This window comes from Sus scrofa, chromosome 7 (genome assembly GCF_054392235.1).
Source record: "Sus scrofa isolate SSC_HxYL_T2T_F1_AM1 chromosome 7, Sscrofa_HxYL_maternal_Yorkshire_Landrace_v2.0, whole genome shotgun sequence".
In the NCBI taxonomy this organism is placed as follows: Eukaryota; Metazoa; Chordata; class Mammalia; order Artiodactyla; family Suidae; genus Sus; species Sus scrofa.
In genome coordinates, this window is record NC_139389.1 from 95335720 (window position 1) to 95348556 (window position 12837).

Sequence of the window (12837 nt, forward strand, 5' to 3'; positions counted from 1 at the left end):
GTTTATTATGTTCTACAGTAATTATTATTTCTGCTTCTGTTTCATCCCTTAGACTATAAACTCCTGAAGGCAGAAGCAGTGCCTCACTAAGCTTCCTATTCCTAGTGCCGTGCATTTTTACATACTAGATCAATAAGGATTGGATAAATAAATGAGCAAATGAGTAAGTGAGTGAATAGACTAATGAATGGCTTCCATAATGACAGATGAGCAGAATGTGTTATACTCCATTTAGCGTTACCCAAATAACAATTTATGTTGCTGACAGTAGCTAAACACCAGAAAGAGGTTAAAAAAAAAAAAAAAGTTACTGCTCCTCAGACCCTACTTTACTGAACTGAGTTACACGATCTTCTCAGCTAGTGAAGTATTAAAAAAAAATAAGATTTGAAGCTTTAGACTTCGATTAAGTAACAGCTCCCCCTACCGACAATGGGGTAAGTAGGGACCTCAAAATCACCATGATGCTGCATCTCTGTGAGCCAAGTTGGCAAGATCTGAAAGCAAGGTGATCCAAAGATTAGACAGCCTGCTAGACTTAACATGCCCAGGTGAGAGGTCAGGGGCAGGGCACTGGCTACACTCACAAAGCAGCCCGTCCTCACCCAAGGACAAAGGCAGCTGTAATTTTTACAGCAGAGAGCATTTGCAGTTCCCGCTTCCAACAAGTCTTTAAAAATGCTGATCTGAAAGTCTGAAGCAACCCACTTGAGACTCATTTTCAGTATGGCAAAAGTTCTGAAACCCAGACTGCAAAATCTCAGGAAGCAGCTGGGTTCCTAATTAAAACAAATCGTTAATAGATTTAGCAGTCCAAATTTATGCTTTTCAATTAAAAATGCTATTGCAGTTGGTGTATCTAAGCAAGAATATGTGGGTCTGGGTGTGTGTATGTGAATGTGTGTGCATGTACAAACAAACACGCCTACACTCTGGGCTCGGGGTATTCCAGAGTTTAAGAGGCAGTTATAAAGCCTGGGTCAACACTAAAATACAAAGGTTAATTGCATCAATTCTTAATTGTTTTGGTTACTTCCTTGAGTCTCTATTCACATTTCAGAAATAGTTGTGTGTGGACAAATAGGACTTTCCTATCACAATTCTTTCATGAAAGAAAATTTTAAATTGTTTTGTAAACGTTTGATAACTTTTGAGAAGATATTATTTTCAGTTTAAATAAACAAGATATTTTGAGGTGCATAATTTTTTTTTTCTGAAGTTCGACCAGCAAGTGAGTGGAAAACATCTTAACCCTAGAGCTCAGTTATTTATGCATATCAGCAGGATACCATGCTTCTGGGTGAGCAAGCCAAATTTTGTCAATAAGATGGACATCCTTCTCTTGGCCATGGGTTATCCGAAAATATACTGAGCAATGATTTATGGTGCCCATAAACAGCAATTAACTCCCTCCTCACCTGGAAGATGAGTCAATTTGTCTTCGTTCCTTTCAGCAATTGCTCTACTTACTTACCTGGGCGATCTCAGGGCATCAAGTGCTTGGGATAGGAGAAAAGTCCTGGAAGCCAGCTTATAGGAAAAGATATCCTTCAGTCCTGCTTTAGGAGAAATCACTTCACCACTTTTACCGCAACAAAGGTGCTCTAATTTACATTTGCACCATTATAGTCTATTTCTCCTGAATTAAAATAAGTGCTTTTTGACCAAAGTGATGACAGAAAATTCATCAGACCATCTGAGGAATAGGAGAGATAGTTTGGAATCAGGAAGAAGGCCATATGAGTTCTGAATTTGCATATGTGTCTGAAACTGGGGACAAGTTAGTTCAACTCCCTGGAAGTCTGCTCAAATTTTAAATTTCTCAAACTTATAAGTTTAAAAGGTTATAAATTCAAAATTTCATGGGTTATTAATTAGGAGATTTCAAGATAACTTTATAAAGCACCTGGTTAAAACATTGACACCCTGTATGACTCAAGGTAAGGGCATGAAAATAGTGCTAAAAATGTCAATAAATAGATTTTAGAATAGTTCTTCATTTATATTTTCCTTCTCTTTCCTCCTGAGCCCCATCCTCTGTTAATCTGTATCCTCTGATCACCTCTCCATTCTTTTCTGCTTCAGATTCCACACTAATGCTGGTTAAATAGGTAAATTTCATTCTTCACAAGGAGTCTATGAGGAGCTTCCATGTGGCTGTAAACCTCCTGGTAACATAAAATTGTTTGTGATTGTGTGCACATACATGGTGAGGGTCCAGAGTTTCCTCTGCTTCTCAAATAGTTCCAGGACCCAAAGTAAAGATTATGGACTACTATTCGATCGGGTTTGTATTTGAAATCCTGGGAAAATATATTTTTAAAGGCTGGCTAAATAATATGATGGTACTGACACTGTGTAAAAGGAAGCATAATGTGATTTGAGGGAAGTCCATAATGACTTTTGGCTGATTATTGTCATCTCTAGAACAAACAGTAAAAAGAGAAGAATAGCTAAAAAAAAGTTAACACACAAGATAAATGGGATATTAAAAAATATGTCACCCACCCACAGAAGTCAGGGAAAAACAATGAACCAAGACCAAATTGGATAAAAGAAAACAAAGAAAGAAAGCTCATAAAACCATATCAATTATTGCATTAAATGAAAATGGATTCATTCCTCCAATTAAAGGCAGGGATTTTCAGATTGGATTTTTTTTTTTTTAAGCAAGACCAACCTATTTGCTTTGTACAAGAAACATACTTTAAATATAAAAACATACAGGTTGAAAATAAAAGAGTACAGGTAAAAGATATACTATTCACTCAACAAGCAAAAGAAATCTAATGCAGCTGATATGTCTATATATATATATATATATATATATATATATATATATAGCCAATATATCAGACAAAGTAGACTTCAAAACAGAGAGGAGGTATTTCATAGCAGTAAAAGAATCATTTTACTAAGGAAAACTAACAATCCCAAATGCATACGTAAAAACAAGAAAATATATGAGAGAGAGAGAAAGTGTGTATGTGTGTGTGTGTGTGTGTTTGTATAAAAGGCCTCCTTGTTTGAATTTTTTTGTTTTTAATGCAATCCCCTTTTTCATTCCATTTCATTTTCTTTTCTACTATGGCTCCTTTGATCCCATTCTTTGCCTTTCAAAATTATGGGATTTTCTTCCTTTTCTTACCTCAGGATATCCAGCTGTCAATCTGAAGAATGATAGATATGCAAAGAAAGCAGTTAGGTCAAGGAGAATTTATCTGCTGCAATTCCTCAGACCCATTTCCTGTTCTCTGTAGGTGATTGGTTCCAGTATCAGTGGTCCCTCTGCATCCCAATGGTTAATTCACTCAACTGTCTTACCACTGGCTTGAGACTTCATGCAGGAGGGCCTGTCACTGTGCCCTTCCCTACCCTGGGGTCTCTTCATGGCAAGATAGCAGTACACGTAAAGCAAGACTGTAGCTAAAATAAAGCCATCAATCCTGGGACAAACTGAAGTAAATCATTTGAGAATAGCCATGTAATGAACTTTACCAACCAACTTTAATACACATATATGCTCACTTTTCTTTCAGAATCCATGTCCCTGGAAATGTTCATTAACACAAGAAAAAAAGTAATAACAGATCTTTTGGGGCAGGTGAATTAATTTGTCATATAGCCTTTAATTTTAATATTAATTTAGGTTTCCACTAAGAATATCATACAGCATTTTCACAGGAATTTCTGCTTACAAGGTATTTTTGGGTTGTTAATGAATGAATCCCAATGCTCTTTCTAAAAAGAATGCCAGAACTGTACACTCTTTCAAAAAGAGAGGAAACTAAGCCATAGAGGCTTTGACTGGTCCAGGTTAGAATTTAGATTTCCTAGCTGCCTACCTTGTACTCAGGATGGAGCTGTCAGCATTCGTGAACTTCAGCCCAGAAATATCTGGAGCTATCTCACTGAGGACAGTGTCTAGGTATTGTGATGTATTAATTTAGGAATTTGCACTGAAGTCACCCATCTCATTAAATGCCCTTCGGTGCATTCACAGGGCAATTACGGTGCTTTTTTTGGTAGGGAAAAAATGGCTCTGTGTATGTGTGTGTGTGTGTGTGTGTGTGTGTCTGTGCATGCATGCATGCACTATTATGAATAGTTGGGGAAGGTGTACTGGGCAGAGACAAATATTCCAATTCATAGTATATTTTTTACCTTTATCTCAATAAAATGGAAGAAACCATAATCTAGTCGAATTGCGCCCTTGAGTTAGGGCTGAGTTCAAATTTGAGATAAATTACTTAAAAGCTATGTGACTTCAGACAATCTATGGAACCTCTTTGAACATCAATTTCTTCAGCAATAAAATGGAGATTTAAAAACATATCTCTATCTTGGTCTGCATGTTCTGTGGATTACAGATAATAAATGTGAAGTGTCTTGTACTTCATGGTTTGTGTGTTCAACAAATAGAGTCATTCAGTATTATTCACAGCTCAAATTATGGTGGAGCCGTTCATTGTAGAACATATAAGTTGACCGACCCTCCTTGCAAAGCCAGAAGGCATAGGTATGTTTAACTCATTACTCCTGTGAAATGTCAGAATGATCTGCTTGAAATAAACAAATTCAATTATTCTGTAATGTAATGATCTGTAGTGATTCATTTGATGCCCAGAGGTGTCCAGAGAACACATTAGAATAGTTTGCACAGCCAAAGACACAGTTGGGGTGAGAGATGGAAAATGCACAACAAACTCCACAGATTTTATCAGTTTATCAGGTCTGAGAGCAAACCACAGAACTGGCCTGAAAGCACCAGGGTGGGGGTGGGGAAGGAAAGTCCTAAGATTCTCCTGCAGACTCCAGAGGTCACGTGGCCCTGACACATAACTTTTACTGAGTTGACTATATCTCACTTCCTGTAAGTGCCTGTCCCTCAAGCTCACTTTCAAGGACTTGGCCAATCTCCTTTTGTAAATAGAACAATGCTTTATATTTCTCTATTACTCTGGAGTGACTCTATCAATAATGCAGGAAACGCATCTGTCCAGAACAATGAGATTATTTTTCTGATTTCGGTTGACAGTTATGGTAATAGTTTGGCAAACAATCTACTCCACCATCAATGACCGCAGATTACAGCTGTTTTTAAAAATCTCAGCCTCTTCTGGAAACTTGGAAGATGGATTGCACAATGAGAGGGAGACGGAAAGACATGCCATGAGCCTTTATGCTAGAAAAAGTCTTAACTCTTTCCGTACTTAAAAAGCTAAAAGTATTAGAGAAAAGATGACACAATGTGTTATCTATGGATGCACTATAATGAGAGCAAGGTAAGAACTGATAATATTCTGAGATAGTGTTAGGGTCATCTAACATTGCCAGAGGGGCCACAAGGCAGTAGTAAGAGCTTGAAATATTTCAGGCACCTGCTTTTTCTATTGATAAATTTCCCAGATCCCCCAGGAGTTATTGCAAATATTTACAGGGAAGAAAATAGAGAAAGAATATGATCACCTCTATGATATTGGTCTTGATGAATAGAGCCACTACCTAGGCAAAAATGACCCAAGCCTAGGATTTTCTTGTTTGGTTAAAAAAAAAAAAAAAAAAGACAAAATCATGATTTAATTCTACTTCTGCAGAGGTGATAAAGAGAAGCTGATTTTGTTTTCACTGGAACTTCCAACTCACAAAAAACCATGTGCCTTTCCTTAAAGTTTATAACAGCTCTGAAGTAGGCTTCATTTTCTACATGAATTTTCCCCTTTGGGTTTTTTTTCTTTACTTCCATTTCATAGGAAACAGAGTGCTGATCTTGCTAGTGGCCTGTGACCCTGGCATTTGGCCAGCCATTGTTACCCAGGGGCCAGAGGACAGAATGCTGCCTTCACAAGTCTCCCAAGGTGCACGATTTCTTCCCCCTGCATTCCAACGTGAAGCTGTCAGGAAGAGTAGTTGTAAAGAGGAGGCCACTGGCCTGTGCATCATCCTCATGTCCAGGTGAGTTCATTTTTTTTGTGACCTTTTCACCTACGCCCCAATTAGTATCCTATTAACCTCCTTAAATACGGAATTGCTAAGATCTTAGAATACTACAAAATGGACTATTAGCCAGCCCATTTCCTGGCTCCATCAGATGAAAATGCCAAAGTAGGTCATACAACAGAATTACCTTGATTAATTTCAGCTCTCTCTCATGGGGCATGATGGCATGCAAGTTTAAGGAGATTCAAATTTGATCTACCATTTCGATGACTGATTAACCATGAGGGGTTTTTTTTTTGTTTTGTTTTGTTTTTTCAACATTTACAATTCCAGGTATATAAGGATTTTCCTTTATAAAATGACAAACACTTGAAACGTGCTAAATTGACCAATTATAAATGGTGACTTCCCTTGAATATAATATTTAATGTGCATGTTCTCCAAGGCCTAGTATGAAAAACAGGTTTATTTTCCCCAGTAACTACTATGTTAAATCAGAAGCTCTCAGCATCATACCCTATTCTCATCCATAGAGGCAGGCTGATTTTTAAACATACTATGAAGAGGCCACTTCCACTCCAGAGCCAACTCAGAATGGCATTTATAAAAATAAATGGCTTTGCTAAGGCTAAAAAAAAGCAATTTCACATTCTTTGTCATATATTCCTAAAGGCCTGCCTTAAGAAAGTACTTAAAAAGAAACATTGTATGTGTTAACATCTTAGATATTGGTGCAATTTCTTTACATTAGACAATTTCCTTACTTTTCATGTATAAAGCATCTTTAATGACATTAGTAATTTCACATATTACAGTACAATATGTGGAACAAATATGAGTTTTGTTTCAAGGAGTAGACTTAGGTGACATTTGTTTCTTTTCTTTCTTTCTTTTTTTTTTTTTTTTTTTTTTTTTGTCTTTTTGTCTTTTGGGGGCCGCACCCGTGGCACATGGAGGTTCCCAAGCTAGGAGTCTAATCGGAGCTGTTGCCGACAGCCTATGCCACAGCCATAGAAACGCCAGATCCGAGCTACATCTGTATCCTACAGCACGGCTCACAGCAACGCTAGATCCCTAACCCACTGAGCAAGGCCAGGGATCAAACCCGCAACCTCATGGTTCCTAGTTGGATCCATTTCTTCTGTGCCACCATGGGAACTCCACATTTGTTTCTTGAAACGTAAAATGCAACTAGTTCTTTAAAAGGCTACATTTTTCCTGTTTAATTATCTTTCTTAGAAATAAAAAAAAAAAAAAAAACCTTTGGATGGGGCAGTTATTGTGAAATCAGGGTGGTATCTCTTGTGTTTGTAAGTAACGTGGGCCTATGCTTCTTCTATAAATGCTAGAACTGTGTCAATACTCTCCAGGCCTTTTAGGACTAAAATGCAACTTAGTTTCCTAATTTCAGCTATTATACTTCTAAGTTACACTGTGTTTCAATACTGAGGCACTCCTTCTTTCAGTAACCTGTGAAGCTTAGTTTTTGCAATTTGTCTAGGAAGTGTTGGAATGTCTGATGGTTCTATGAAGCACCTCTAAACTTCCAAAGGTCCATTTTTCTGACTCAGGGCTTTAGGGGACCCACTTGACCCAAGCTGGGCTGTGACTGTGCCTATAGCAAGTGCCTGCTTGGAGGATCGTGGCCATTTCTTTTCCTTTCCTTCCTGAGCAGTCCACTAATCACTAAGAAAGCAGCACTGAACATCTACCTTTTAGAAACACTATCAGTAAATAGTTTGCCATCATCAAAGAGATTGAAAGCTGTAGACAGTATTTATGTTATTGAGCCCAATGTAACATTCAGAAGGAACAGAGCTTCAGAATCCCACTCTCCTACTTTCGGAGATTCAACTTCTATCTGAGATCTCCAACTGAGCAATTTAGCTTTATGGGATCCTGATGTCAAAATGGACTTATTTTTCACAAAAGAAATTCTGCCATTATATTCTAACAGCAGGTCCTCCCAATCCTGCTCTATCATCTTTCTATTGGTTGGCCCAGAAAATTAAATAGAAGTCCAGGATATTACTCTATGATCAGAAAAACAGTGTGGTTCAGTGACAGCAGTTAGAAAATATCATACTCTAAGACTTACATCTTTTCTCTTCTTTCTCCATATAGGCATTTATACAAGTTCCTTTAACTCATTACGGTATTCACAACTGCTTAATCTATGCATGCATTTCCAAGCAGTACTTCTAAAATGGGTGTGAATCTCTTAAATTCCTCAGCACATCTTACCTAGAAGTTCAGGGGTTGACTAAACTTACAATAACCCAAGGAGACCTCACAAAGGGCTGAATTAAGATGGTAGTTGGGCTAAAGACATGGAGAAGTGGGTACAAATCCACTGACCCATGGACCATCAACCCACAGAATCCTTTTACACATTAAATAAGGCACCCCCTTCTGTTAATTAATTTATCCTGTTGGGAAATTATTATAGACAAACTGTTATTTAATAGAAGACACCTTAAAGGAATATTACCTTAGTATACTTAGTATACTTAGTAAGTATACAAAGTTGAGCCTTCTACAACATAATAACTGCCCCTTAAGTTGTGACTGTTAAATAACAGCTCAGTATGTATGTCTGCACAGCCTCTTCCCTGACTCCTTCCATCCAGTCCAGGACAGAAGAATGCTTAAGTGTATAATTGAATATTCTTGTTTCCATTTGTACCCACTTCACCATGTCTTTGGCTCAAATACCATCTTACTTCAGTCCTTTGTGAGGTCTCCCCTGGATTATCATAAAAGGTAGCAAACCTACACCTCTGTCCTCCAACTCCTCCCTTGTTCCCATTTGCTACCACCCTGCACCCCTAAGGATGTACCTAAAATGCCAGCCCACCCATATCATTATGGCCCCACCTCGTGTGTGGTTCACAAAACTCTTTCTCAGCCCAAGTATCCACACCCATCACCACCCCGCCCCCCCCCCCCACTATACCAAATACCATATGGTTTCCAGGAAGCACCCTATCTGCTCAGCCTGTTCCCTTTGTCTGATTAATGATCCACTGAAACCCCACTCCAGAATCCTGTTATCACAGAAAAATTTACCTGAACTCTCCCCCTGTTCTAGGAGGTCAGATGTCCTTTTCCCCTTTATCTTCCCTTACTCTGTACAAAGTCTGACATGACAATACACTCAATTACAATTTTTGGATATTTGAGTTAATTTCATTTCCTACCAGTCAATGAACCAAAGCATAGTGTCTACAATGCATTCCTTGATTGAGTAATAGTAGTAATTGCTACACAGTAGAACTGAAATGAATGGTTGCCGAATCAAACAGTTCTGAGACAAAGAATGTCCCATGTTCCCTGTTGACCAGGCCCAGAGGTGAGCCTATGGACTGTCTATACACCCTACACTACACACTGTCAAAAAATTTTCCCCAATCATCACTCCCCACCCACCGCCCACCCCTCCCCATCCACTATGAGTTTCTTACTTGTTTTCAGTGAGTATGACCCAACTGTAAAACATGACTCTTCTGGGCCTAGTGGGGAAATCTTAGATTATTTTACTCAGTTGCATCTCCAAGCTTGTTCATGCATATTTTCTGGGTTACTCTAAGCCCCTCCCCTGCAGGGTATCAGAGCTCACTTCTCATAGGTTAAGGCTGCCTCACCTTACTGTAACAACATTAAGAGAGATGAATTTTCCAAAATGAGACCAGCCAGCGAACTGTGTTGCCAGAGTAATCCCATTACTTTCAGAAGTGTCGAGTCTGTTATAATCACTCAAGTGTAGCAGTGCTGTACTTTTAAAGGGAAAGGAAATGGTATTTGCTGGTGAGAGGTTGTTTTCTTCATGAGAGAACTCCCAATCTTGGAAAGCTTGTGTGTCAACAGAGGCAAAGCCTTTAGGGAGCTCATTAAGATCATTACAACAATCTCAAAGTGTTTATTAAAATGGGTCAAAGAAGTTGATACCAGTTCCTTACTGCCTGGAATCAGGTTAAAATTAGTGTGGGCCTCTGTTTCTAGGCAAATGATTTCTCCAACTAAGATCCTTTCTATGCTAGCTCTGATCTGATGATGTTCATTCTTTTAAGAGTTAGGATTCTTAGGGAAGAGTGAAGGTGAAATTTTGCAAAAGCAAGGAAGATTAACCAATTGAAAGACTCTTTCAGAGAGGAGCCATAAAAACCCTTAAATTCTGCATATGCCTCACTCAATTCCATGTAACTCTATATTTTAGTACATTAAAAAGTAGGTGTGAGCTAAACAGATAAACAGAATGACACCGATTTTGTTGCATTTTTTGTACTCTAAAGAAGTTGTTCTCAAAACAAACTCTGGTCCACGGGTAGGCTATAAATGAACTCTGGAAAGCCCAAGAACTTACCCCCAAATTTGGGATTTATTCTGCACTGTTTATTTGCAAATGACATGAAATTCCACTGGATGTTGGTAGCTATTAAATGAGTTATGAAGAGTTTCTAACATGTGATATCGATGAACTAAAATTAGCATGCTATGGGAGTTCACTCTGGACCTTAATCTAGTATGGTGCCAGGAAGTCTGGCCACTCCAAAAAGCTTAGCAATGCTGCAAAGCTCCTATGCGTAGGTACACAGGCAGAGGGTTGGGATTCCTATGGTTTCCGGGAAGTAAGCTTTGTTGTCAGTGCACCATTACTGTCTTATTGACTTGTCCTTGGTTTTTAATTGCTACTAAGTTTGTATTAATATTTTACTTTTGTTGATTGTTAAGTTCTTGTGTAATTGTTCTACTTTACTTATTTTGATTGCTATTACTTGGGCCCTATTTGCCCAAGTGTCTGGGGAATCTCTTACAGGCCTGACAAATTAGGGCCCATAGGTGTAGTATGGAGACACAAGCCAGCAGTTATTGACATGCCCTAGTGCTTGGGAATTTTCTCAGCACTTTAAGTGTTTGATTGCCAACACAACCTAAAGTTTAGGCAATTTTAGCTTCTAAAATTTTTATATTTTAATGTTTTTTAAATGTTTTTTATATTTCATTTCATTTCATTTCTACACTTGAAATGATTTGGTTTTTCTCTTAGCATTTATTTTGAAAAGGTTAACATAAGCAAATGAAATAGCAGTGTAATACTCACTTAGATAAACAGTCGTGAACATTTTGCCACGTTTAATTTTTTTTAATTTTTTAATGGATCATTTAAAAGTAAGTTTCAGACAAAGCAACACTTCACTTAAATATTTTGTTATGTTATCTCCTGGGAATAAGATCACACATAGCCGTAACGCTTATGACATCTGATAATACTAAAAATAATTGTATTGTAGTACCGATTATTTCATATGTAGTACACATTCAAATTTCTCAGTTGCCTCCACAGTATATTTTATAGTTAGTTTTTTTGAATCAGGATCCAATTCAGGGTCACAAGTTGCCTGTGATCTGTGCCGCTTTGGTCTCTTTTAAACTAGGAGAATTCTATCCTACCTTTAATTTTTTTTTTTTTTTAATGATACTGATTTTTAAGGCTCCAGGCCCGTTATGCTTCATTTTAGATTTGTCTGATTGCTTTTTCAAGGTAATATTTAACCTTTTCTCATATCCCTTTATTTCTTTTAAACTAGAAATTAGATATACAAGGTTGATTAGATACATCTTAAGCATTTTTTGGCAAGATTACTCTATGTGTGATGTGTATTTCCTTATGCATCACATCAGGCATCACACAATGTCAAGTGGTCTATTTATTGGTGAAGTTGATTTGTCAGTTTTGTTAATGTGATAACTGTTTGGATCTATCCATTGTAATGCCACATTTGTTTTTCCTTTTGTCATTAATAAGCACTCTTTAGGGTGCTTGAATGTGTTTTCTACTGTGGCTATAACAATTTACAAACATAGAACCATTAAAAAAAAACATAAATCCTTATCTTCAGTTCTATAGGTTAGAAGTTCAATTTATCTGGGACTTACAGGGCTAGAAAGCAATTCGTTACTAGAGTTTTCCTTTACTGGAGGATCCAGAGGAGATCCGGGCATTTTGCAGCCTCTAGAAGCCATTTGCATTCTTTGGCTCATGGCTCTATCCCCCTACCTTCTTAGCCAGAAATGGCTGGGTAAGTCCTTTTTAAATCCTATCTTTCTTACCTTCTCTCTGCCTCCCTCTTTCATGTTTAAGAATCCTTGTGATCAAACTGGGCCAATTCAGATAATCCAGGATAATCCCTATAGTTTAAAGTCAGATGACCAGAAATTTTAATTCTGTCTGCAACTTTAATTCCTTTGGCTTTATAATCTAACGTTTCACAAGTTCCAAGGATTAAGACATGGGCATCATTTGGGAGGGCAGTATTCTGCCTATAACAGTGACATTTTGGCGTTGTGTAATTAACTATCTCCCCAACAGTCTTTCCACTTCAAGGCTTTAAGCTTCATTGATAATCCTTGGTCATATCAGCAGAGTATCATTATTCTAGGCAATAATAGATAGATAGATAGATAGATAGATAGATAGATAGATAGATAGATAGATATAAAAACAGAATCAAATATAAACTGTGAATTCCTGTTGAAATTATTAAAGCCCCTATGTCTTGTCTTTGAAGTAAAAGGCTTTTCCTTTCGTCTCCCATGCCTTTCGTCTCCCATGCCTCCTCTCAAGAGTTAATGATTAGAAAATGTGAAGACAGAGAAACAAAGAATAGCTGTTAGGCTGGAAAACTGATAACAGTTTAGACTATAAATCTGCCACATAGCAGAATCACTAAATTCAGTTCCCTGAAAGATATAGATAAAGGCCGGACACATATTCCTAAATTGTTTTTATAGGATGTAGACCCCCACCCAGGTAAAGCATGGCAATTTCAGGCTGAGCACAAGATTCCCGGAGCACCGCCCAGTTACCTCACCACCAACCAATCAAAAGAAAGCCAC

General features: G+C 37.8%; 1 protein-coding gene across 1 annotated transcript in view; it reads left to right on the plus strand.

Annotated features, from left to right (window-relative positions):
* The first annotated feature begins 432 nt into the window (after positions 1–432).
* Positions 433–12837, plus strand: part of LOC110261725 (uncharacterized) — a 46945-nt gene continuing 34540 nt past the window's right edge. The window contains exons 1-4 of the mRNA XM_084970569.1: positions 433–437; positions 1879–1940; positions 5039–5209; positions 5754–5955. Coding sequence (XP_084826695.1) covers positions 433–437; positions 1879–1940; positions 5039–5209; positions 5754–5955 — 440 coding nt within the window. The remainder of the gene's footprint in view (positions 438–1878; positions 1941–5038; positions 5210–5753; positions 5956–12837) is intronic.